The sequence below is a fragment of the Procambarus clarkii genome, chromosome 78 (assembly GCF_040958095.1).
Source record: "Procambarus clarkii isolate CNS0578487 chromosome 78, FALCON_Pclarkii_2.0, whole genome shotgun sequence".
Classification (NCBI taxonomy): Eukaryota; Metazoa; Arthropoda; class Malacostraca; order Decapoda; family Cambaridae; genus Procambarus; species Procambarus clarkii.
The window spans coordinates 12,700,525-12,727,690 of NC_091227.1; the positions used below are offsets into that span (position 1 = coordinate 12,700,525).

The 27,166-nt window shown below is 47.5% G+C and overlaps 1 protein-coding gene across 1 annotated transcript in view; it reads right to left on the bottom strand.

Moving 5' to 3' along the window:
* Positions 1-27,166, bottom strand: part of RyR (Ryanodine receptor) — a 374,701-nt gene that overhangs the window by 172,730 nt on the left and 174,805 nt on the right. Inside the window, exons 39-48 of the mRNA XM_069314342.1 lie at positions 25,685-25,821; positions 24,004-24,172; positions 23,318-23,449; positions 22,277-22,421; positions 18,462-18,585; positions 11,771-11,998; positions 10,800-10,950; positions 6,946-7,095; positions 6,103-6,238; positions 5,408-5,653 (exon numbers count right to left, since the gene is read on the bottom strand). Of these exons, the coding sequence (XP_069170443.1) occupies positions 5,408-5,653; positions 6,103-6,238; positions 6,946-7,095; positions 10,800-10,950; positions 11,771-11,998; positions 18,462-18,585; positions 22,277-22,421; positions 23,318-23,449; positions 24,004-24,172; positions 25,685-25,821 (1,618 nt within the window). The remainder of the gene's footprint in view (positions 1-5,407; positions 5,654-6,102; positions 6,239-6,945; positions 7,096-10,799; positions 10,951-11,770; positions 11,999-18,461; positions 18,586-22,276; positions 22,422-23,317; positions 23,450-24,003; positions 24,173-25,684; positions 25,822-27,166) is intronic.

Here is a 27,166-nt window from a genome sequence, read left to right on the forward strand (position 1 = left end):
GTGTATGTGAGTGAGTGTGTGTGGCGGGCCCGCGAGATTGATGACGTGTATGTGTGTGAGTGTGTGTGGCGGGCCCGCGAGATTGATGACGTGTATGTGAGTGAGTGTGTGTGGCGGGCCCGCGAGATTGATGACGTGTATGTGAGTGAGTGTGTGTGGCGGGCCCGCGAGATTGATGACGTGTATGTGTGTGAGTGTGTGTGTGGCGGGCCCGCGAGATTGATGACGTGTATGTGAGTGTGTGTGGCGGGCCCGCGAGATTGATGACGTGTATGTGTGTGAGTGTGTGTGGCGGGCCCGCGAGATTGATGACGTGTATGTGAGTGTGTGTGGCGGGCCCGCGAGATTGATGACGTGTATGTGTGTGAGTGTGTGTGGCGGGCCCGCGAGATTGATGACGTGTATGTGTGTGTGAGTGTGTGTGGCGGGCCCGCGAGATTGATGACGTGTATGTGTGTGTGAGTGTGTGTGGCGGGCCCGCGAGATTGATGACGTGTATGTGAGTGTGTGTGGCGGGCCCGCGAGATTGATGACGTGTATGTGTGTGTGAGTGTGTGTGGCGGGCCCGCGAGATTGATGACGTGTATGTGAGTGTGTGTGGCGGGCCCGCGAGGTTGATGACGTGTATGTATGTGAGTGTGTGTGGCGGGCCCGCGAGATTGATGACGTGTATGTGTGTGAGTGTGTGTGGCGGGCCCGCGAGATTGATGACGTGTATGTGTGTGAGTGTGTGTGGCGGGCTGTTACGACCCTGGGTTCTCCAGTGGAAACCAGAGGTCAAAATTGAGCTATTAAACTTCCTGGTAGCACAGTTGGGCATCTAGAATGTCAATTGTTTGTATCTTCCCTGCCAGACGTAAGACTATTATTGTTTCTCAAAGAGCATTTAAAGACTGAGCTGGGGGTTGATTATTAAATAATAACATAGGCACCAACTTTGCTTACTAATACTTTCTAATCATTCATAAAGTAACAATACGTTGCATAGGGGAAGATCTTTAATGTGCTTAGCTGCACGATCAATTAGGCTCCTCCCGGCACCACGATGAGGGAGGCAGCTGGTGGCTACCTCGCTCTTCTCTGTGGCTGGTGTCGTGAGGTTAAGACCTACTCTGTGGCTGTATCCCTACTCTCCTTCCTTCTCCTCTTACTTATTTCCCTTACCTGAAGTTCCTGTATCCTTAAGCTAAGTACGGGGCATCAGTAAGTATACCTACTCTGGTAGTAACGATTGGTGAGACCTGGGGTTAGTATTTGCCAGTGTTTTGTTTACCCTAAGTGTTGTGTTTTGTATTAGGGTACCACATGGTCTCACTACCCTAAGCTGCATCCAGCTTCAGTGCTTATCCAGTAGTACTTTACCCTAGCTTGTTATTAGTGTAAACCTTGTATCCTGTCTATGTGGACCAAGGCTTTTAACGTAAGATAGTGTGGTAAAGTTTGAGATTGATGACGTGTATGTGTGTGAGTGTGTGTGGCGGGCCCGCGAGATTGATGACGTGTATGTGTGTGTGTGTGTGTGGCGGGCCCGCGAGATTGATGACGTGTATGTGAGTGAGTGTGTGTGGCGGACCCGCGAGATTGATGACGTGTATGTGAGTGAGTGTGTGTGGCGGGCCCGCGAGATTGATGACGTGTATGTGTGTGAGTGTGTGTGGCGGGCCCGCGAGATTGATGACGTGTATGTGAGTGAGTGTGTGTGGCGGGCCCGCGAGATTGATGACGTGTATGTGAGTGAGTGTGTGTGGCGGGCCCGCGAGATTGATGACGTGTATGTGTGTGAGTGTGTGTGTGGCGGGCCCGCGAGATTGATGACGTGTATGTGAGTGTGTGTGGCGGGCCCGCGAGATTGATGACGTGTATGTGTGTGAGTGTGTGTGGCGGGCCCGCGAGATTGATGACGTGTATGTGAGTGTGTGTGGCGGGCCCGCGAGATTGATGACGTGTATGTGTGTGAGTGTGTGTGGCGGGCCCGCGAGATTGATGACGTGTATGTGTGTGAGTGTGTGTGGCGGGCCCGCGAGATTGATGACGTGTATGTGTGTGAGTGTGTGTGGCGGGCCCGCGAGATTGATGACGTGTATGTGTGTGAGTGTGTGTGGCGGGCCCGCGAGATTGATGTAAGTACACTGTTTCCGTTTTGGGTAATAAAGCTCTGAAGCTGGGGTCGCCCCCAGTGTTCCGTCTGTCCTCTGTCCCAAGTAGACCACCTAGTGAGGTGAATGGGAATAGGAGACGTGTGAGTTTACCCTGTTTACCGTCACCAAGTTGACCACCTAGTGAGGTGAATGGGAATAGGAGACGTGTGAGTTTACCCTGTTTACCGTCACCAAGTTGACCACCTAGTGAGGTGAATGGGAATAGGAGACGTGTGAGTTTACCCTGTTTACCGTCACCAAGTTGACCACCTAGTGAGGTGAATGGGAATAGGAGACGTGTGAGTTTACCCTGTTTACCGTCACCAAGTTGACCACCTAGTGAGGTGAATGGGAATTGGAGACGTGTGAGTTTACCCTGTTTACCGTCACCAAGTTGACCACCTAGTGAGGTGAATGGGAATAGGAGACGTGTGAGTTTACCCTGTTTACCGTCACCAAGTTGACCACCTAGTGAGGTGAATGGGAATAGGAGACGTGTGAGTTTACCTTGTTTACCGTCACCAAGTTGACCACCTAGTGAGGTGAATGGGAATAGGAGACGTGTGAGTTTACCCTGTTTACCGTCACCAAGTTGACCACCTAGTGAGGTGAATGGGAATAGGAGACGTGTGAGTTTACCCTGTTTACCGTCACCAAGTTGACCACCTAGTGAGGTGAATGGGAATACGAGACGTGTGAGTTTACCCTGTTTACCGTCACCAAGTTGACCACCTAGTGAGGTGAATGGGAATAGGAGACGTGTGAGTTTACCCTGTTTACCGTCACCAAGTTGACCACCTAGTGAGGTGAATGGGAATAGGACACGTGTGAGTTTACCCTGTTTACCGTCACCAAGTTGGGGTTGAGCCCAACTGTGGGTTTGACGGGTGTGACGACACCGACACCGACACCGTCACACCGTGGGTGTGACGACACCGAGAGACACATTCAGAGGTGGAATAAAGTGAGTTATTTGCTTCTATTTTCTCTGTGCCATGTATGTAATTTGCTGTAATTTGATTCCCTTTTTCAGCAGTGAAAGTGGTAACAGGAAGGTTTCCCTTCGTTATAAATAATTCCCATTATTATATTGGCTAGCGCTTATTTTACTGTTGTGTTGTGGTAAAGTGTGAATTATTGGTAGATAATTTACTGGGGGAAGTCATTTACAAGTTTTGCCGTGAGTGGCAAGGATGTACTGTGTTGTACTGTGTGTAAACCGTAGACAAGTTTGTCCTTGGTGGAAGGCCTTGTGTACTGTGAAGGATTCCGTGAGAATTAAAGTCATTTAACGTCACCGGGGGTCACGATTTACCTAACGAGGTCACTTGTTTCGTTGAACATTGTTGTGATTAACGTAGAAATGTGTAAAGGCAACAGTCACAGTGAAGTTCACGCAGTGGAGAAATTGTCAAGTGAAGACTAATGTATGTTAACGATTTAACGAGCTGTCGTTAATTGATTGATTAACGTAAGGGGTTGACGGTCTGTTATGATCGGAGTCAATTGCACTGTAATTAAGCTGCTGTAATTCGTTGGACTGCGGACAGAGAGATTAAGCACTCGTAGCTAATTAAAGAGAATTAGTAACCGCCATTTAGTGAATTCACCAGGTGTTGATGTTGTTGTTTACACGGAGTGTTGTAACCTTGTGTGTGGTACAGTAGTCTACCCTCGTTAAGGTAATCTTGTAAGACCGGAAGTGAACTGTCAGTTGAGAGACAGTAGGCTTTATCAATACTCGTCTGAAATAATAGGCTGTTGTATTCAGTAATTAATTGGGAATAACTCACCGAATGCTTGACTTTCAAGTTGATGTAATTAATTGATTTACGAGTTATTGCTGCCATTTAAGTGTCGTTGAGACACGTGTGTGTTAACGTAATTGTTTAAATTCAATTAGAGTAACTTTTGTTGTTGATTGTCCTGAGAGACAAGTGTTAACGTATGATTTTTATAGGGGTTATCATTCTTGGATTAACCGCCTTGTTACTTGGTACCTCGTTGAGGGCAGCGAACGCCAATCAAGTTTTGTGATTATAGTATTTGATCACCGTGAAGTCGTGACAATATTGATTGCAAGCTTGCGTCACCAGTGGGCACCACTGTGTTCAGTTAGTGTCATTAGTCAGTCAGCGACGACGGGATAAGGATACCGTGGGTCCATCAGGCTGTTGATTAGCTGTTCTTTAATGTGCCACTGGAGTGACAGTAAAGTAACGTAAATTCACTGTGTAGTAGTTTTAGTCTTGTTTCGTGAATAAATTGCTTGTTATAGAAAACGGTCGTTTACGTCAAACCTTCCAATATTACTGCCCCACATGTCATGTTCTGCAACGCTTTGCCTGCTTATGTTCATATTAAGTCTGTATCTAAAGCTCGAGTCCATTGCACAGCACCACACTTCTATAAATAAGAGGTGAGAATCCGTCGGCTACCCTTTATTAGTTGTCAACTAGGAGGAGCCAGCGACCTAAGTGACAGGTGTTACCCGAGTGGTTTCGCCTGGCGGTTTGCTCCCGCGGTCCTATGATCTTAGGCTTTAAGATTAAATATCTGCCACTGGCAGCTCTTGCTGTTTAAGGTCTGCCTCTCTTGCGAGGTAGTTACCATTAACGTAACATTAACAGGAATTAATTCTTTTGATAATTGTCAAAGAAAAAAAATCTCACAGTAGTGGGTAAGCAGTAATGATTAAGTAAAAAACTGTTGAACTTGAATAAGTATTTGTACCTTATAGTAAACTGAAGTAGACTAGTTAAACTTGTAAAGTAGACTAGTTAAACTGGTAAAGTAGACTAGTTAAACCTGGTAAAGTAGACTAGTTAAACTGGTAAAGTAGACTAGTTAAACTGGTAAAGTAGACTAGTTAAACTGGTAAAGTAGACTAGTTAAACTGGTAAAGTAGACTAGTTAAACTGGTAAAGTAGACTAGTTAAACTGGTAAAGTAGACTAGTTAAACTGGTAAAGTAGACTAGTTAAACTGGTAAAGTAGACTAGTTAAACTGGTAAAGTAGACTAGTTAAACCTGGTAAAGTAGACTAGTTAAACCTGGTAAAGTAGACAAGTTAAACTGGTAAAGTAGACTAGTTAAACTGCTAACGTAGACTAGGTAAACTGGCAACATAGACTAGGTCAAAGTGGTAAAGCAGGCTGAGAAAAGTGGTCAAATAAATGTAGTAGACAGACAAAGTAAAGAGTGTATGCTAGGGGGAAAGTGTTGGTGAAGGAGTGGATGACAGGTATGATGATGTAGGTGTGGACTGACCTTGGGCTTCCAGGGACTGGTCAGCGATGCGGTTATGAATGCTCCAGGGATTGTTCTTGTTCATCATGGGCTCCAGGTACGCCACGGGAAAGGTAGCGGCGAAGGCTCCCAAACAGTTGCCGATGGAGGGTCGGTGGCGGTCCAACTCCTTCTTCATGAAAGTCTTGCCGCCATCTAGAGTGAGGTCAGTTCCCAGCTGGTAGAGGGCGGCGAGGATCTTGTAGCACGCCACCTGGATCTCGTCCACTGTCACCAGCACAAGTTACTCATAAATCTAAACTTCCGCTACTATCATGTATGCAGCAATATTAGTCTAAGTGCAACTGATCGTACAAACCAATCTCTTCGTTATAACAAAAGCGTGTCAAATATGTTCAGATTAGATATTGCACCACAATTACCCCTCGGTTTTAGCATGAAAGTCTGGCTTGAATTCTAGGATTTTTTTTCTTCTGAGCAATAACTTGTATAAATATTTTCATTATTATTCATTATTATTTGTTTTAGCATTATTTTTATTTTTAATTATTATTTTTAGCATTCACCATTATTTGTTTTCCTAAAATTACGTCTCATGCAGAAAACTTGTAATATATATGTATACATAATTCATTTGACATATATATACACGTACGTTAATGAGAATTAATAATGTCAAGGTATTGGGTGAAGAAGTAGAATGGGTGAGGACTCACAGAGGAAGTCTTGACCAAACTCGCAGGCAGCGGTGTGGTCGAAGAGGGAGGTGAGGACGGGCAGCAACACCGTCTGGATGTAGTTGAGGGAGGCAGACGTCTTGAGGTGAGTGCCCCGGATGTACGCATATTTACCCTGTCAACACACAACAATTACAGCTTTGTTATTGCAGTCACAGTATTATGATTACATAATTATAATGTTAAAGAAATGTTCATCATCACACAGATGATAACATAATCATAATGAATGAGTTGTCTTATTTGTAATAATTATCCACAATGCATATAACTCATGTACCATTAAAATGTTATAGGAACTATAATTTCATCGTCTACTAGGTCATCCATGTCTTCTTAGTCTACTGGACTTCAATTCCTGGTGTCTTGGTGCACTGCCCACACCTTACTCCACATCCTGTCCCACCATCGTGTCCCAGGCCCACCGTCCAACCCCAGGCCCATCATCACATCCCAGGCCCACCGTCATGTCCCAGGCCCACCGTCCAACCCCAGGCCCATCATCACATCCCAGGCCCACCGGCATATCCCAGGCCCACCGTCACATCCCAGGCCCACCGTCAACACCGAAGACATTCCTCATCTTGCTTTTGCCTAAGATACAACATGCTACTCGTTTCCCCCCCCTCACTTTTCATCCCCTTTCTCCTCTTTAAATTTTTTAAACCCTATTTTTACTCATGAATCATTTTAATTACTCCTGATCTATTTTCCCATCTCCATAACTCGTCTTATTCTCCAGTCCCCTCTCTCATACGTCAAGTGTTTTGTGTGCGTGATAAGAGCACCATGGTGGGTGCTCAAGTGTAGTGTTGTGTGTACCTCCTGCAGGCAGTGGATACAGTGCTCCAGGTCGATGGCGGAGTTGTTGAAGAAGGTCAACATGGACGTGCGGACGAACTCTGGTAGACTCTTGGCCAGAGTCTTGGCATCAACTGCTCTCACAATCACTTGCAGGCATTTTACTGTAACCTGAAAATAATGACAGATTGTTTAGTATATGCGTTTTTTATTTGTATAAATAGTATATTTCTCAAACCCGGGTTTTCCCATCATGGTGCACGGTAGGTTTTTGATAGTGTTAAGTACTATGATTTCAAGCAACTTTTTGCAGTATTTGAGGGCACAATGGATGTGGCCGTCTATACCGGGGTCACAGTTACTTCTACAGTTATAATAAAGAATTAGCTGAAAGAAGTGTTTAACTGTACTAAAAAGCAGCTGATGAGTTTCCTTAAAGATGGTCATTTGGAAGAAGCTGTGAAATAATCGCTTCGTATGACAATACTGAAGCAATCAAAACTAGAATGAAAAATTAACCATTTGGAAATAATAATAATAATAATAATAATAATAATAATAATGAATAAAAAACTCTTCCAAAAGTATTAAATCATCATTCAAAGTAAAGGACAATTATTTTATCAATAATTCATGTTGTCATAGTATAGTTAGATCATACCAGAGAGATCGAGGAAGGTATACCAAACGTTTATACAAGAATATTTGCTGACGACAAAATAATTGATGAAGAAATCCTTCAAGAAGTGACTGCACACTCTTAAGGTTCTCCTCCTCCTCCTCCTGTTTCCCACTAATAACCTCCAGCGATTAACAACCTCAAACACAACTCCCTGTAACGCGGAATATGTGTTGGTATTCTTTAATTCCTTATAAGGTTTAGACTTAACTACAATGAATATTTACAATTTCTTAGTCATGACATTTTCCTGTAATTCATATATAAAACAACATGATTAAGCGGACGGGGTACTGCATTAAGTACAATCTTTCCTCGCGATATCTGTTATAATATTTTGCCTGCATTGTGTTGACATTTTATGTCCGTTTCTGAGTTGGCTGTCTCAATAGCTGCTCCGAAATTGGGTGCTCAAACCCTCACTGGTTAAACTGCTAAGTCACACTGTCTTAACATGGGAGGTATGAGCGTACTCTTCTAAAATGTAGACACAAAACAGCTTGTGTGTACATTTCAAGCACTGACACCTCGTTCACTTGTCTCCCAACGCAGGGACTTAGCAGCTGCGGTTTGACCAATTAGAAGCATACATTTTGCCTTTGACAATGAGTAATTATTCATTTTTATTTATTTATTTATTTATTTATTTATCTATATACAAGAAGTACATTGGGTTTGTGAGAGTACATAACATTGGTGTTCTTACATTCTTGCAAAGCCATTAATGATAAGTATCATCAATGTCTATCTTTTCTTAACTTACACAAACAATTCATCTTGAACTCTCCTATAACAACACAAATCTAGAATCAAAGATCCACGTCAACATCTGAGGTGGCTCTAACACCTCCATTAAAATAGGGAAAGAGAAAATCTTAGCACAAGGCTCTGGGAGCAAGACAGGAACTACACCCCAACACACTACACTACACTTAAAGAATCATACAAAAACAAGAAGAGTTGTGAAAGTAAAGCTCATGAGAGCGTCATCCCCCCACGAGGCTTCAGCAATGTATATCCTGCATCACCTACGCCAACCACCAAACCTCACACTATAATTATAATATGACAAAAAGAAAGAAAGTTACCACAATTTTAATTAAAAACAACTTAATGAACCATAATTGAAAGTATTATCAAAATATATGAATTTATTGTCTATTTGATGGTTGCAAATTTCACAAAGTTTGTAAGATATTTTGCAAACACTCAACAGATGCTTAAACATGTATATACTGTATATATATTTGTTACATGCTGGCCCGAACACATATACAAGAGTACTCCACAACCTTCCCACCACCATCCTGCACCACAACATACAAGAGTACACCACAACCTTCCCACCACCATCGTGCACCACAACTACAACATACAAGAGTACACCACAACCTTCCCACCACCATCCTGCACCACAACTACCACATACAAGAGTACTCCACAACCTTCCCACCACCATCCTGCACCACAACATACAAGAGTACTCCACAACCTTCCCACCACCATCCTGCACCACAACTACCACATACAAGAGTACTCCACAACCTTCCCACCACCATCCTGCACCACAACTACCACATACAAGAGTACTCCACAACCTTCCCACCACCATCCTGCACCACAACTACCACATACAAGAGTACTCCACAACCTTCCCACCACCATCCTGCACCACAACATACAAGAGTACTCCACAACCTTCCCACCACCATCCTGCACCACAACATACAAGAGTACTCCACAACCTTCCCACAACCATCCTGCACCACAACTACAACATACAAGAGTACACCACAACCTTCCCACCACCATCCTGCACCACAACATACAAGAGTACACCACAACCTTCCCACCACCATCGTGCACCACAACTACCACATACAAGAGTACTCCACAACCTTCCCACCACCATCCTGCACCACAACTACCACATACAAGAGTACTCCACAACCTTCCCACCACCATCCTGCACCACAACTACCACATACAAGAGTACTCCACAACCTTCCCGTGCTCACAGAGCACAGAGTGACATAAAACACCTCACGCAGCATTATTCAACAAATGATGGCACAGGATCGCACACTGAACATTTTCCTCTGTAATACCACACATCCAGTAGCATTATATATGTTTAACTTTAGGAGTGTCAGTATCAACACTCACCTGTGTATGTGCAAGTGTATTTGTATGTTATAATGTGAGAGTACTCTACCACCCAATCTGTAAACGTAATACAGACATGAGTGCATTTACGATGTAAATTTTTACCATGAATATTCCAATACACCATTGTACTAACCTAGATGTGCTTGCGGGGGTTGAGCTTTGGCTCTTTGATCCCACCTCTCAACATGTATTCCACTTCTGAAGTTAATTTTGCTTGAATCGTGTTTGGAGGCCCTGGCATCAGGCTAACAAACATATAAAATACACAAACAAATCATCTTTGAAAGTTATCTCACTTTAACAAGGTAAGAAAAGCAAGCACCTTACAGTACACCTAATATGACAACCTTACCATATTTACAAGTCAATAATTTTAGGAGGCCTTCGTAAACTTTCCATGAAAATTATCAAAGTTGTGGTTCTAAAGGATATTAAGGCAGAAACTCGACATATTAAAACAATTTCTGGCCACACCCAACTGTGGTGATGGTGCTAAGAATGTGTGCAATTAGTCGAGCATATTTTCACCCCCCCCCTTCTCTATATGTAGGAAAAATGGGTTCCTAAAACACTCATAAGGAAGCTACCCCCTTCCCAATTTGACTGTGAAGCTACGTAAATAAACGAAGTAGGCATTTTACGTTCCAATTTAAGAGATATTACCCATATATCTAAACAAAATGACACCCAAAAAATAAACAGCGTGACACCATAAGTTATGCATACTGAGGAATTTTTATTTATTTTTATATATAAAATTTTTAATTCTTGTAAAGCCACAGGTACACGTAGCGTTTCGGGCAAGTCGTTAATCCTAATATTCCCCGGAATACAACCCACCAAATCATTTAATAACCAGGTTCCCATTCACTGTTTAGTCAGCAAAGGCATACAGTTAAGAATTGGCGCCTAGTCAATCCTCGCCTGCCAGGATACGAACCCAGGCCAAATCGCAAGGGCGAGTATGTTACACTCCGCCACGGGGACTGTCTCGTGCCTCATAAATGCAAGAAGCCTCAAGGTTTACCTTAGTATCAGAGCCAAAGCAGACACTCTTGATCCTCATGAGGTTTGCCAGTTTACAGAAGAGTGAGGCAACCATTTCCTTCTCCTTGAGCGATGCAGCACCGACCATGTTCGTCGTCAGAGCCACCGCCAGGAAGTAATTGCGATTAGTACTGTAAAGGAAGCAAGAGTAGGTATTCATGAAAATAAATGGTATTATCTATCTATAACTATATAAATATATAAATATATATATGTCGTACCTAGTAGCCAAAACGCACTTCTCGGCCTACTATGAAAGGCCCGATTTGCCTAATAGGCCGAGTGATTTTCTTTATTTTCAAAATATTGTTTCCAGTTGGTTTAGTTGAAATATTCTTATTTCATTATATTAGGAACATAAAGTATTGACTTAGTTATGTTAGTTTAAGTTAGGTTAAGATTGGTTAGGTTAGGTTAGGTAGGGTTGTTTAGGTGCGGTCATATATCTACCTTAGTTTTAACTCAAATTAAAAAAAAAAAATCACCCACACATAATGAAATGGATAGCTTTATCATTTCATAAGAATTTTTTTAAATATATAAATTCAGGAAAACTTGGCTTATTAGGCAAATCGGGCCTTGCATACTAGGCCGAGAAGTGCGTTCTGGCTACTAGGTACAACATATATATATACAACAGACATATATGACAATGTCTGACCATGAAGGAAACTGAGATGGGTAATTAATTACTTTCGAATTAATGAATACATCTTAAGAAGGATAGATATTACAAGTCAGCGGTTGTAATATACAGGTAGGGAGAAAAACACAAGGTGAAAAACAATGAGGTGAGGTGTTCAGGACTGAAAGCAAATAAATACAGGAATATTCTATAGTACTCTTCTTAGGAACAGTACTTTAGAACACACAAATGTTTAGCGACATACTAGCAGCAGCCAACATAGCTACAACATCATTATTTTCCTCTTGCAGTGTTCGTTGACTCACCTGAAGTATTTCTCCATGAGAGGGAGGACAACTTTGGAGAAGAACTTAACGTCCTTTGTGGAGGTCTTGAAGGAGTTGCGTCTGCTAAGGTTGGAAGAGGGTCTCAACAACTTCATGTTGATAGCAGCACAGTCGAGGTACTGGAGCAGCTTCTCCAGCAGACTGTAGGCGAACCTGCGGTCGACGGCCCCGGTGGACGCCCCGCCGTCGTCGCCATCACCAACAGCCCTAACCATCACAGGCAGAGTTGTTACACACAGGCATAGCTAACTACTATTGTGGTATAGTGTTCCCGCGTGTGAACTACCAATCAACATTATACATAAACAATGCTTGTATCGTCAAAACACAGTCTTCTGTAATGGTGTCTTTCAACATTACACCTCAATGGTTTGGCGTTGGGTTTGATGCCTGTCAACCTCTGGAGGGTTGTTAAGTAATAAGTAATTTCCAACACAAGGAGCCAAGCCAAGGAGACTATGTAGCCATCATATGTGTGGGTTATTCAAAAGCGCTAAACATCACTAAGGATGCCAATACAAGAACAAAAGCACATAAGGTGAACGATATCAAAGGTATCTGATTTACCAAGGATTCTATCAAAGGACAAGTGACTGCGAGGGACAGTTGGGAAGCAAGACACACACATGTCCTGGAAGTCAGGACTTTCAACAAGGATATACACGACCATAAGAGGAAAATTCAGTTTGGACAATAAGGAGCAGGGCGGTGCTCCATTAAGTATCCTTGAGTTAAACTTGTATGGCCAATAGTAACCTCGCCAGAGCAGTTTCCCACCGCCGGTTACAGTGGTAGGAAGAAGGCCATAGCGACACCCTACCCCTAAAGAGCACACAGCTTGTTACCAGTAGCAGAAGACCAGTGATTATGCTAACGGGCAAGGATTGAGGAATGATTAACCGGGTAAAAGTCGGAATAAGGAACACCTTTAGGGGAGATGGCACAAGTGCAGATAGCCTTCTTAGCGGCAGCATCCACACGCTCATTTAAGGACACACCAGTATGGCTGGGAACCCATCAAAACTCCAGTCTTAAATTTGCTGGAGATAAGAAACAGCCAATGTTGAATTTTGACTACCACAAGATGGACTGGATTAAAGAACTCCAGAGCCATGAGGGCACTACGAGAATCAACCACATCCACAAAGGAAGATTGACAGCGAGAAAGCAGTTGACAAAGAGGATGCAAAATTGCATAAAGTTCTGCCGTTAAGATGCTAGTCTCCGGAGGCAGGCGACACATATAAGTGTAGTCAGGAAATACAACATTGAAGCCTGCACCATCGGCAGACTTAGACCCCATTGATGAAGATGGAAATGGAGCGGGAGTGTGGAGAAAAGTGAGCATGGAAAAAGACATTCAGAACCGAAGGAGGGTATATACCTTTAGTCATGTGGGTCAAGGTTTTACTAAACGTAGGAAGGGGAAACCCTTCATGGGGGCAAGGCTGGAACGACACGAGGAGACACATTGGTAATATGAACCGAGAGAACCTTGCAAGCGAGACAATCGTACATAAAGAGATAGGTGGTGAGAGGGAAGAGGGACTACAGGAGGGGTAAAGGTACGACATGAGCGAGAGTGAGGGTGTTGTAGAGACCACGTGAAGTAGCGAAGAGAGTAGCAATCACGGCGATCCCGTAGAGACAGGACGCCGGTGTCAACATACAGGCTGAGGGTAGTAGAACGAAAGGCACCAGAGCTGAGGCGTAACCCAATATGGTGTAGAGCATAAAGACGGCGAAGAGTAGAGGGAGAGGCAGACGAGTAAGCAGAGCATCCATAATCGAGTTTTAACAACACGAGAGTGTAATGTTAAGAGCGAAAGTATGGGACAAGACCTTAAATAAATTAAGGGCCTTAGCGCATTCAACTCGGAGGTAAGAGATATGGGGCAACCAACACAAACGCGTGTCAAAGATTAACCCCAAAAGCTTAGCAGAACCTTTGTACACAAGGTGATTACCATAAAGTAACAAAGGGGGACGAAGAACTACCTGCCTCTGAATAAAAGTCATAGCAAAAGTTTTAGTTGAAGAGAACTTAAAGTCATGATTGGTGACACGGCGTCAATCGTAAGGCGAAGCCACTGTTGAAGAAAGGGTGAATCATCACCTCGACAGCAAAGGGTAAGATCGTCGACATAGAGAGCTGAGAAAATGCCAGAGCGAATGAAGGAAAGAAGACAATTGAGGACAACAAGGAAAAAGAGTAGTTCTCAGCACACTACCTTGGTGTACACCTTCATATTACCGAAAAGAGGCAGAGAGAGTGGTACTAAGCCTTACTCTAAAGGAACGACTAGAGAGAAAACCTTGGAGAAAGAAAGGGAGATTACCACGAAGGCCAAAAGAACGGAATTGGGACAAAATATGGTATCTCCAGGAAATGTCGTACACCTTTTCCAGGTAAAAAAGACAGCAACAACGGAGGTTTTCTCAGCAAAAGCAGTACGAATATAAACCTCCAAGTTCACCAAGACACCAGTCCTGCTGCGACACTTGAGAAAGCCAAATTAAGAAGGGAAGAGGTGGTGATAGAGTTCCAAGAAGGGTTCAGACGGACCCTGAAGGGTAATAACCCTTCAGACGGACTGAAGGGTTATTAAGATAACCACAAGTGGTTACTGACCAATCAATCAGTAAGAATATTTTAGTCCTGAACATAGTCCAGGACAAAAGTAAGCTCTCAGTTTACATAGCGGGAGAAGCAGGGTATACGTCCGTGTATATGTCTTCTTACATCTCCTGTTGTCTGTCAATCCTATTTACTTATTTGAATGATGATTCATTACATATTATATTTTCATATTAATTATACATATGCATTATAATGAATACAGAATTATTTTCTGTACAACAACTGCTAATAACAGCCTCGAATGTTGATTTTATTTGTACAATAACAGATCAGCATTTCAGAGATGCTGAGAGATTCTCTGAAGACCGAACATTAAGATATAAAATAGTTATTTCCCCTTATTTCTTAGTGTGAACTTTTCACACTTAGAAATAATGAATTTCTAGGAAATGAAATTTCTTTTCACACCTAGAAAGGACTCAGGGTGAGGGGTGCCTGGGAGTGGGACTGGGGTGAGGGGTGCCTGGGAGTGGGACTGGGGTGAGGAGTGCCTAGGAGTGGGACTGGGGTGAGGAGTGCCTGGGAGTGGGACTGGGGTGAGGGGTGCCTGGGAGTGGGACTGGGGTGAGGGGTGCCTGGGAGTGGGACTGGGGTGAGGGGTGCCTGGGAGTAGGACTGGGGTGAGGGGTGCCTGGGAGTGGGACTGGGGTGAGGAGTGCCTAGGAGTGGGACTGGGGTGAGGAGTGCCTGGGAGTGGGACTGGGGTGAGGGGTGCCTGGGAGTGGGACTGGGGTGAGGGGTGCCTGGGAGTGGGACTGGGGTGAGGGGTGCCTGGGAGTGGGACTGGGGTGAGGGGTGCCTGGGAGTGGGACTGGGGTGAGGGGTGCCTGGGAGTGGGACTGGGGTGAGGGGTGCCTGGGAGTAGGACTGGGGTGAGGGGTGCCTGGGAGTGGGACTGGGGTGAGGAGTGCCTAGGAGTGGGACTGGGGTGAGGAGTGCCTGGGAGTGGGACTGGGGTGAGGGGTGCCTGGGAGTGGGACTGGGGTGAGGGGTGCCTGGGAGTGGGACTGGGGTGAGGGGTGCCTGGGAGTAGGACTGGGGTGAGGGGTGCCTGGGAGTGGGACTGGGGTGAGGGGTGCCTGGGAGTGGGACTGGGGTGAGGGGTGCCTGGGAGTGGGACTGGGGTGAGGAGTGCCTGGGAGTGGGACTGGGGTGAGGAGTGCCTGGGAGTGGGACTGGGGTGAGGGGTGCCTGGGAGTGGGACTGGGGTGAGGGGTGCCTGGGAGTGGGACTGGGGTGAGGGGTGCCTGGGAGTGGGACTGGGGTGAGGGGTGCCTGGGAGTGGGACTGGGGTGAGGGGTGCCAGGGAGTGGGACTGGGGTGAGGAGTGCCTGGGAGTGGGACTGGGGTGAGGAGTGCCTGGGAGTGGGACTGGAGTGAGGGGTGCCTGGGAGTGGGACTGGGGTGAGGGGTGCCTGGGAGTGGGACTGGGGTGAGGGGTGCCCGGGAGTGGGACTGGGGTGAGGGGTGCCTGGGAGTGGGACTGGGGTGAGGGGTGCCTTTGAGTGGGACTGGGGTGATAAGTGCCTGGGAGTGGGACTGGGGTGAGGGGTGCCTGGGAGTGGGACTGGGGTGAGGGGTGCCTGGGAGTGGGACTGGGGTGAGGGGTGCCTGGGAGTGGGACTGGGGTGAGGGGTGCCTGGGAGTGGGACTGGGGTGAGGGGTGCCTGGGAGTGGGACTGGGGTGAGGGGTGCCTGGGAGTGGGACTGGGGTGAGGGGTGCCTGGGAGTGGGACTGGGGTGAGGGGTGCCTGGGAGTGGGACTGGGGTGAGGGGTGCCTGGGAGTGGGACTGGGGTGAGGGGTGCCTGGGAGTGGGACTGGGGTGAGGGGTGCCTGGGAGTGGGACTGGGGTGAGGGGTGCCTGGGAGTGGGACTGGGGTGAGGGGTGCCTGGGAGTGGGACTGGGGTGAGGGGTGCCTGGGAGTGGGACTGGGGTGAGGAGTGCCTGGGAGTGGGACTGGGGTGAGGGGTGCCTGGGAGTGGGACTGGGGTGAGGGGTGCCTGGGAGTGGGACTGGGGTGAGGGGTGCCTGGGAGTGGGACTGGGGTGAGGGGTGCCTGGGAGTGGGACTGGGGTGAGGGGTGCCTGGGAGTGGGACTGGGGTGAGGTGTGCCAGGGAGTGGGACTGGGGTGAGGAGTGCCTGGGAGTGGGACTGGAGTGAGGGGTGCCTGGGAGTGGGACTGGGGTGAGGAGTGCCTGGGAGTGGGACTGGGGTGAGGGCCGGGTGCCTGGGAGTGGGACTGGAGTGAGGGGTGCCTGGGAGTGGGACTGGGGTGAGGGGTGCCTGGGAGTGGGACTGGGGTGAGGGGTGCCCGGGAGTGGGACTGGGGTGAGGGGTGCCTGGGAGTGGGACTGGGGTGAGGGGTGCCTGGGAGTGGGACTGGGGTGAGGGGTGCCTGGGGGTGGGACTTGGGTGAGGGGTGCCTGGGAGTGGGACTGGGGTGAGGGGTGCCTGGGAGTGGGACTGGAGTGAGGGGTGCCTGGGAGTGGGACTGGGGTGAGGGGTGCCTGGGAGTGGGACTGGGGTGAGGGGTGCCTGGGAGTGGGACTGATGTGAGGAGTGCCTGGGAGTGGGACTGGGGTGAGGAGTGCCTGGGAGTGGGACTGGGGTGAGGAGTGCCTGAGAGTGGGACTGGGGTGAGGGGTGCCTGGGGGTGGGACTGGGGTGAGGGGTGCCTGGGAGTGGGACTGGGGTGAGGGGTGCCTGGGAGTGGGACTGGGGTGAGGGGTGCCTGGGGGTGGGACTGGGGTGAGGGGTGCCTGGGAATGGGACTGGGGTGAGGGGTGCCTGGGAGTGGGACTGGGGTGAGGGGTGCCTAGCTGGGAGTGGGACTGGGGTGAGGGGTGCCTGGGAGTGGGACTGGGGTGAGGGGTGCCTGGGAGTGGGACTGGGGTGAGGGGTGCCTGGGAGTGGGACTGGGGTGAGGGGTGCCTGGGAGTGGGACTGGGGTGAGGGGTGCCTGGGAGTGGGACTGGGGTGAGGGGTGCCTGGGAGTGGGACTGGGGTGAGGGGTGCCTGGGAGTGGGACTGGGGTGAGGGGTGCCTGGGAGTGGGACTGGGGTGAGGGGTGCCTGGGAGTGGGACTTGGGTGAGGGGTGCCTGGGAGTGGGACTGGGGTGAGGGGTGCCTGGGAATGGGACTGGGGTGCCTGGGAGTGGGACTGGGGTGAGGGGTGCCTGGGGGTGGGACTGGGGTGCCTGGGAGTGGGACTGGGGTGAGGGGTGCCTGGGGGTGGGACTGGGGTGAGGGGTGCCTGGGAGTGGGACTGGGGTGAGGGGTGCCTGGGAGTGGGACTGGGGTGAGGGGTGCCTGGGAGTGAGACTGGGGTGAGGGGTGCCTGGGAGTGGGACTGGGGTGAGGGGTGCCTGGGAGTGGGACTGGGGTGAGGGGTGCCTGGAAGTGGGACTGGGGTGAGGGGTGCCTTTGAGTGGGACTGGGGTGAGGGGTGCCTGGGAGTGGGACGGGTGAGGGGTGCCTGGGAGTGGGACTGGGGTGAGGGGTACCTGGGGGTGGGACTGGGGTGAGGGGTGCCTGGGAGTGGGACTGGGGTGAGGGGTGCCTGGGAGTGGGACTGGGGTGAGGGGTGCCTGGGAGTGGGACTGGGGTGAGGGGTGCCTGGGAGTGGGACTGGGGTGAGGGGTGCCTGGAAGTGGGACTGGGGTGAGGGGTGCCTGGGAGTGGGACTGGGGTGAGGGGTGCCTGGAAGTGGGACTGGGGTGAGGGGTGCCTTTGAGTGGGACTGGGGTGAGGGGTGCCTGGGAGTGGGACTGGGGTGAGGGGTGCTTTTGAGTGGGACTGGGGTGAGGGGTGCCTGGGAGTGGGAGTGGGGTGAGGGGTGCCTGGGAGTGGGACTGGGGTGAGGGGTGCCTGGAAGTGGGACTGGGGTGAGGGGTGCCTGGGAGTGGGACTGGGGTGAGGGGTGCCTGGGAGTGGGACTGGGGTAAGGGGTGCCTGGGAGTGGGACTGGGGTGAGGGGTGCCTGGGAGTGGGACTGGGGTGCCTGGGAGCGGGACTGGGGTGCCCACCTTGTAAGACGGTATCCCATGAACTGCAGGTACTTGAGGAGCTCCACGGAGCGGAAGCGATCCTTGCGCTTCTCCTTCTCCGTCAGCATGTCGTAGGGCACCATCTGAGGGTGGATGCCCCCACCTGCGGGAGGAGGAGGAGACACCTGGTTAATGGTCAGTAGTCAACAAGCTGGGGTGTGTGGTGGTGAGAGTGAGTCTTCTGTGGTGGAGTAGAGCAGGTGCTGGGTGGTGGAGAGAACAGGTGGTCAGTGTGTGGTAGAGAGAACAGGTGGTCAGTGTGTGGTAGAGAGAACAGGTGGTCAGTGTGTGGTGGAGAGAACAAGTGGTCAGTGTGTGGTAGAGAGAACAAGTGGTCAGTGTGTGGTGGAGAGAACAAGTGGTCAGTGTGTGGTGGAGAGAACAGGTGGTCAGTGTGTGGTGGAGAGAACAAGTGGTCAGTGTGTGGTGGAGAGAACAAGTGGTCAGTGTGTGGTGGAGAGAACAGGTGGTCAGTGTGTGGTGGAGAGAACAAGTGGTCATTGTGTGGTGGAGAGAACAAGTGGTCAGTGTGTGGTGGAGAGAACAAGTGGTCAGTGTGTGGTGGAGAGAACAAGTGGTCAGTGTGTGGTAGAGAGAGAACAAGTGGTCAGTGTGTGGTAGAGAGAGAACAAGTGGTCAGTGTGTGGTAGAGAGAGAACAAGTGGTCAGTGTGTGGTAGAGAGAGAACAAGTGGTCAGTGTGTGGTAGAGAGAGAACAAGTGGTCAGTGTGTGGTGGAGAGAACAAGTGGTCAGTGTGTGGTGGAGAGAACAAGTGGTCAGTGTGTGGTGGAGAGAACAAGTGGTCAGTGTGTGGTAGAGAGAGAACAAGTGGTCAGTGTGTGGTGGAGAGAACAAGTGGTCAGTGTGTGTGGTGGAGAGAACAAGTGGTCAGTGTGTGGTGGAGAGAACAAGTGGTCAGTGTGTGGTGGAGAGAACAAGTGGTCAGTGTGTGGTGGAGAGAACAAGTGGTCAGTGTGTGGTGGAGAGAACAAGTAGTCAGTGTGTGGTGGAGAGAACAAGTGGTCAGTGTGTGGTAGAGAGAACAAGTGGTCAGTGTGTGGTAGAGAGAGAACAAGTGGTCAGTGTGTGGTAGAGAGAACAAGTGGTCAGTGTGTGGTAGAGAGAGAACAAGTGGTCAGTGTGTGGTAGAGAGAGAACAAGTGGTCAGTGTGTGGTAGAGAGAAAACAAGTGGTCAGTGTGTGGTAGAGAGAGAACAAGTGGTCAGTGTGTGGTAGAGAGAGAACAAGTGGTCAGTGTGTGGTAGAGAGAGAACAAGTGGTCAGTGTGTGGTAGAGAGAGAACAAGTGGTCAGTGTGTGGTAGAGAGAGAACAAGTGGTCAGTGTGTGGCAGAGAGAGAACAAGTGGTCAGTGTGTGGTAGAGAGAGAACAAGTGGTCAGTGTGTGGTAGAGAGAGAACAAGTGGTCAGTGTGTGGTAGAGAGAACAAGTGGTCAGTGTGTGGTAGAGAGAACAAGTGGTCAGTGTGTGGTAGAGAGAACAAGTGGTCAGTGTGTGGTAGAGAGAACAAGTGGTCAGTGTGTGGTAGAGAGAACAAGTGGTCAGTGTGTGGTAGAGAGAACAAGTGGTCAGTGTGTGGTAGAGAGAACAAGTGGTCAGTGTGTGGTAGAGAGAACAAGTGGTCAGTGTGTGGTAGAGAGAGAACAAGTGGTCAGTGTGTGGTAGAGAGAACAAGTGGTCTATGGTGTCATGTATGACATATCTGCTAGATGCTGACACATCTGAAATAAGCGTTGTCTGTACAGCAGAGGCAGAATTGTGTAATATTTGTGGGCCCTCTGGCTGTTTTGCTGAATAAATCTCCATCCCCATAGCCATCTCAAACTCCAACACAGTGCTCGGTTACAACTTCAACAGGCTACTCAACTCCTCCCAGTACGTATCCCAGAAGACAGCGATGGCCCGGGGCTCACTGGCGAGGCTCTTCCGTTTCAAGCAAGCTCCATCCCACATCAAGCTCCACCTGCACAGAATGATCATAAGGCCTAGCTTGGAATACCCTTACGTTCCCCTGAACCTCACCAACAAATCCAACATGCTGAAGATTCAACGAGTACAAAACAAAGCACTTCGCTTTGCAGAGGGCCTGACTCTGAGGGACAGGGTAAGAACTGACCAAATCCACGAGACGCTCAACATGAAGCCAATGAACATCAGGCTCAGCTACCTGGCCAGAAGACAGCTGTACCGCATGAAGAACATGTATGTCCCAGACCCCGAAGATCCCTACGTAGCAGAAAACACCACCAGCGACTACGAGATCCACGAACCACCACACACAACCAGAAGAATCACTCTCTAACAAAAAGTGATCAGACACATCCATGATGAGGCCTTCCCAAGACCTCAAATACTAAGCGGCCTGCCAGACGACCCAGATGAGTGGCCCATCCCGGACCTGATCTACACCAAATGAAGAATAAAGAAGAAAAAAATAAATAAATAAATAAATAAATAAATAAATAAATAAATAAATAAAAAATAATAAAAAAAAACAAAAAATAAATAAATAAATAAATAAATTAAAAAAATAAATAAATAAATAAATAAAACTCCTACAAAAAATATAAAACCAAAAAACCATTTGTCGTGGCATCAGAAGTGTAACTACCCTGATGTTTCTAAGATTAGCCTCCTTCAGCCAACTCCATCGGCTCTAGTGCTTTAGGACACCAACAAGGTCACAAACACTAGCCCCCCCAGCCAATGTACTGACAACCCAACATAACACATACGTAAACAAACAACACATACAAAAATGTCAACCTATGGTGGACAGGCCACCGAACTTTCAAACCTCCTCTCTCTCTACACCTGCATCCTCTTCCTGAATTTCATCTCCCCATCCCTCTACTTCCCCCATCCTTTCCATTCCCTATGGACATCAAAGCGAAAGCGAATCTCCATCATACTAGCAAAATAAGGTCTGTCATCAGCTATTGTGTGTATTTTTATTCCATACATACATGCCAGATTTACATACATGCCAGATTTTGTGTAATTTACTGTAAATTATTATCTGCGTCTAAAAGCAACAAGAATCTCATTGATCGTCAAAAACACTCGAGAGAACATATATTTTCTTAGGTCTCAACATCTCAAACGACCATGATTGCAGCCACCATTCCCAGTCACTTTCTTTCAGGACGTACAGATTTCTCATACAATGTCACGCAAGGTAATAATGTCAAGACGCTGTAGTGACATTATCCGTCTCGCCATCACTGTCATCTTGAGCATCACTTGGCATACCACACTTGTCTTCCACCTGCCCACGCCTGTCCTACCGCTGCTCATATGGGTCAATGGTGAAATACGAACATTCAAGGTTCCTTCATAACCGATATTCAACAGAAATTAGAATTGTATTATATAATAATATATTGTCCATCATTTTCACACGAAAAACGCAGTATAAAGAAGTATTCACTAATTATGGGAAACATAATTAGTGAATACTTCTTGAAACAAAATGATCTTGCCTTTCACCTGAACTTAGTTAGGACTGCTGGAACTTAGATGCTTTACACAATGATTCGAGAAGCCACTAGAGCGAAGGCTAATACAAATATTGCCAACGGTTGACTGTGACCATCCCTAACATTCTGGTGTGTTGCAACACCCGGAGGGTACTAGAGTAGGGCACCAACAAGTCAACCCATGGAGAATGTTGCCAGCGCAGACACCCCATGGAGAATGTTGCCAGCGCAGACACCCCATGGAGAATGTTGCCAGCGCAGACACCTAACAACACAAAACTGATCCATTACTGACCACAAGCGTCCAGCTCCTCCTTCTTGCGTTTGGCCCAAATATCGTGAGCGTTCTCGGCCAGACGCTCAGCCATGTTCTGCATCTCCCTTGACAGTGTCAGGTTGGTCATGTCCACAGGCTGAGGGTTGTAGTTGTAGAGATCAGACTGAAAAATAAAACGCTTGTATTATGTACTGATTGAGTACTGGAGGAAGGATTATTATACCTTCTTAACCATTTAGTGCGCCTTAGTTTGAGTGTTTTTCAAGGATAATACGTTAATTTATAACTTTAACACTAGTAATAGGTTTACCAGCAGAGCAGTATATATGTGACGCGGGGAAATTAACAGCCAAGAAAAACACTCAAAAGACTATTCCAACACTTGAAGAATGGTTTATATTAGTCTTATAAGCAGTGTATTCACCTAGTTGTACCTGCGAGAGTTGAGCTTCGGCCTTTGGGTCCTGGCTCCTAACTGTTAATACACCGGTGTACAGGTTCCTCAGCATATTGGATTCTGTTATATCTACATCTGAAACTGTGTATGGAGTCAGCCTCCACCACATCACCGCATAAACCATTCCATTTGTTAACTACTCTGACACTGACAAAGTTCTGTCAAATGTCTCGCTGGCTCATTTGGATACTCAGTTTCCACCTGTGTCCCTATGTCCGTGAACCACCCGTGTTAAATAGTTTCTTTATCTGCCCTTTAAATTCCTCTGAAAATTTATATAGGTGGTGATCATGTCTCCCCTTACTCTTCAGTTTTCCAGTGTCGTGAGGTTTAGTTCCAGTAGACCTTCCTCGTAGCTCATACCCCTCAGCTCGAAGACTGAGTGTATGCAAGAATGCAGTACTGGAACAAGAGTACAGTACTGGGGCAAGAGTACTTCTGACGGAGCTTCACAATATAGGTAGGTGTGTCAGGACATTTGACCTACAGTTTTCTCTGCCTCTGAGGATGCTACGTGAACCCAAGTGAAACGCACCAAGACCAATAAAATTGCTAAGTGACCTTTATCAGTGTCATGACGGTGATAGTGAGCAGGTACTTACAGTGTCCTGACGGTGAAGCTGCTCGCGGCCGCTGGTGCTCACACCCTCAGTACTCTCGAACTCAATGTTCCAGTTGATGGCCAGCAGGGCCTTAATGGCGTCCCGCACGGGTTCCCGGTACCGCTCCCGCTCCTGTTGGAATGTCAACGTCATCATTAACACGTTATGCTTTAGTGACTCTCAGTACTGAACAATGAGCGAAGTATTGCATCAGAGAGGTAGGTTATGTGTTCATAATTATAGCATTTGGTCAAGTTGGAGGGTGTTGAAGGGAACCCGGGTGCTCACCGAGTATGTGTTGTATAATACTATGGTGTATATTATGTGTCACATAATACTCGCACAAAAACATATTATACGATGATTGATGGTATGAGTGGGAGCATGTTGTAGGTGTTAGGGTGAAGGGAGGAGAGAGTGAGAGGTGTAGTGAAGGAATGAGAGAGAGGTGTAGAGTGTGTAGGGTGAAGGAATGAGAGAGAGTGAGAGGTGTAGAGGGTGAAGGAATGAGAGAGAGAGAGGTGTAGAGTGAAGGAATGAGAGAGAGTGAGAGGTGTAGAGGGTGAAGGAATGAGAGAGAGAGAGGTGTAGAGTGTGTAGGGTGAAAGAATGAGAGTGAGAGGTGTAGAGGGTGATGAGAGGTACTCACGTAGTCAGAGGTGTAGAGGGTGATGAGAGGTACTCACGTAGTCAGAGAGCATGCTGAAGGGCTTAAGTCTTGGGTGGAGCTTCTCCTCGATGGAGTAAGTGTCGCCATACACCCAGCCACTCTCCAGCTTGCGGGAGGCCCACGCGTCGTGGTAATGTTCACTGAACTTCTTTATAAGGTCCTGGATGTCCTGGTCTGGCTGCACACTGTTCACCCATAACACACCTTCCCATTAGTCAAGTCTCATACATTAGTTATGGCGTTCATCAATCACAACTTACGGCCTATTGAGATATTCGTTATTTATTTATATATAATTACACCTAAAACTTTCTAGAGAATGAATATTTGCAATAATATTTATAAACATTTCTTGACAGTCTGAACCCAATAGTGTTCACACCAAGTCTTTCAGTCTTATAACAAGTCAGCTACTCACTGCTACTCAACACGCAAAAGGAAAAAGAAATTCAATTTTTTAAATTCTTGGCAATATATTATACCAAAGATTCTCTTTTGCACATACTTTTCTTGTATGTATATGTGAGGTGTATGTGCACGTCCGTGTGTGTGTGTACTCATCTGCCTTGTTAAGCTGACAGGGGCTAACATCTGCTCACAAGCCCCGCCTCTCGCCCATCATTAGTCCACGGCAGAAACTCATTTCACTCGTTTTTCTTGCCATAAGTATATTTAAAACTGTATATGGAATTGGCTCTGATAATTTCTCCATCTAGTCTGTGTTACTTTGATCTGATAAATTTCCCATTTAGTTTGTGCTACTTTTTGACGTGACTGGCATCTCTATGCCTCATCTGTGTTTCGAGTGTTGAATTATAGTCCTCTCGTTCAACTGTTCCTTAATTTGAACACTGCCTCAATAGCTACTTTGTCAGTCCTGTTGGTATCTTAAACGTCGTTATTATGTCTACCCTATTCCTTCTTTGCTCCAGTGCAAATGGAACTTTCCTCCAGAGGGAACTGAGGTCCACTTTCCTCAGTCTTTCTTCATATCTTAGTTTGCCCTTAGCTCAGGAAAGACCCTTGTTGCATAGTTTTGGACCCTTCAAGTTTTGTTTTGCTTCTTCTAGAGGTTCCGTGCATGGGCAAGATACACAATGATGGGTCTCACAAAGCATATATAGAGCCCTTGGCAGGTATCTTTATGCAGAGTCCTGCAGGATAACCAGACTATTGCCAGTGTGGCAGCCCGCAGGATGGCATATACAGCCCGCAGAATGGTTGTCTGTGCCTCTTGGTTTAGTTCTTGTATTATATCTACAAAGTTGAAAGTTGACTTCCCTTCATCCTGTACTCTTCTTGTTCCAATTCCTATCTTCGTAACATTACATTTGTCATGGTTAGTCTTGTGGCTATTTCTCAGACCATCTCTGAGGAGTGTATTTACTATATGTACTTGCATGATCTATATGTTAGCTCTTGGACCCTACTCCCTGTCCTCATATCCCGTCCCAGTACTATATAGGCATAATGGCAGACACACAGTACAAATGTTAACACATTTTTAACCTCACTGTCACTGCCAGCTCTCTCCTCAAATTTCTGGCCAGGAACATTCCGTATAAATAACATTTTTGTAGCAGGACACTGGTTTGATGCCCAGTCCTGCTCCAAACATGTATCCAGTGACAACATTGTGTATCCCACGTAAACAACACATGCAATTTGCTTCAACATTGGTGTAGAAAATGTCTTACTCTGTGGTGTCGATGGGCGTGGGCGTGTAGGGTCCCTCGGCGCAGGAGGAGGTGTTGTAGAGCTCGTCCTCGTGGCCATGGGTCAAGGAGTAGTCGGGCGGCAGCGAGCACCCGATGGCCGACAAGCACGGAAGTGCCTGCACAAGTGTTAATTGTATTAGTGTAAATATTTGGTCACTTACAGATGTGTAAATACTTGGTCACTTAAGATAACCCTTTAAGAATATGGGTGGTGGCGGGGAGTAGACCATTAAGAATATGGGTGATGGTGGTGCAGTGGGCCATTAAGAATATGGGTGATGGTGGTGCAGTGGACCATTAAGAATATGGGTGATGGTGGTGCAGTGGACCATTAAGAATATGGGTGATGGTGGTGGTGCAGTGGACCATTAAGAATATGGGTGATGGTGGTGCAGTGGACCATTAAGAATATGGGTGATGGTGGTGCAGTGGACCATTAAGAATATGGGTGATGGTGGTGCAGTGGACCATTAAGAATATGGGTGATGGTGGTGGTGCAGTGGACCATTAAGAATATGGGTGGTGGTGGTGGTGCAGTGGACCATTAAGAATATGGGTGGTGGCTGTGCAGTGGACCATTAAGAATATGGGTGATGGCTGTGCAGTGGACCATTAAGAATATGGGTGGTGGTGGGGGAGTGGACCATTAAGAATATGGGTGGTGGTGCAGTGGACCATTAAGAATATGGGTGATGGTGGGGGAGTGGACCATTAAGAATATGGGTGATGGTGGGGGAGTGGACCATTAAGAATATGGGTGATGGTGGGGGAGTGGACCATTAAGAATATGGGTGGTGGTGCAGTGGACCATTAAGAATATGGGTGATGGTGGTGCAGTGGACCATTAAGAATATGGGTGATGGTGGGGTAGTGGACCATTAAGAATATGGGTGATGGTGGGGGAGTGGACCATTAAGAATGTGGGTGATGGCGGGAGAGTGGACCATTAAGAATATGGGTGATGGCTGTGCAGTGGACCATTAAGAATATGGGTGGTGGTGGTGGTGCAGTGGACCATTAAGAATATGGGTGATGGTGGTGGTGCAGTGGACCATTAAGAATATGGGTGATGGCGGTGCAGTGGACCATTAAGAATATGGGTGGTGGTGGTGGTGCAGTGGACCATTAAGAATATGGTTGGTGGTGGTAGTGCAGTGGACCATTAAGAATATGGGTGGTGGTGGCGGTGCAGTGGACCATTAAGAATATGGGTGATGGTGGTGGTGCAGTGGACCATTAAGAATATGGGTGATGGTGGTGCAGTGGACCATTAAGAATATGGGTGGTGGTGGTGGTGCAGTGGACCATTAAGAATATGGGTGGTGGCAGGGGAGTGGGCCATTAAGAATATGGGTGGTGGCGGTGCAGTGGACCATTAAGAATATGGGTGATCGCGGTGCAGTGGACCATTAAGAATATGGGTGGTGGCGGTGCAGTGGACCATTAAGAATATGGGTGATG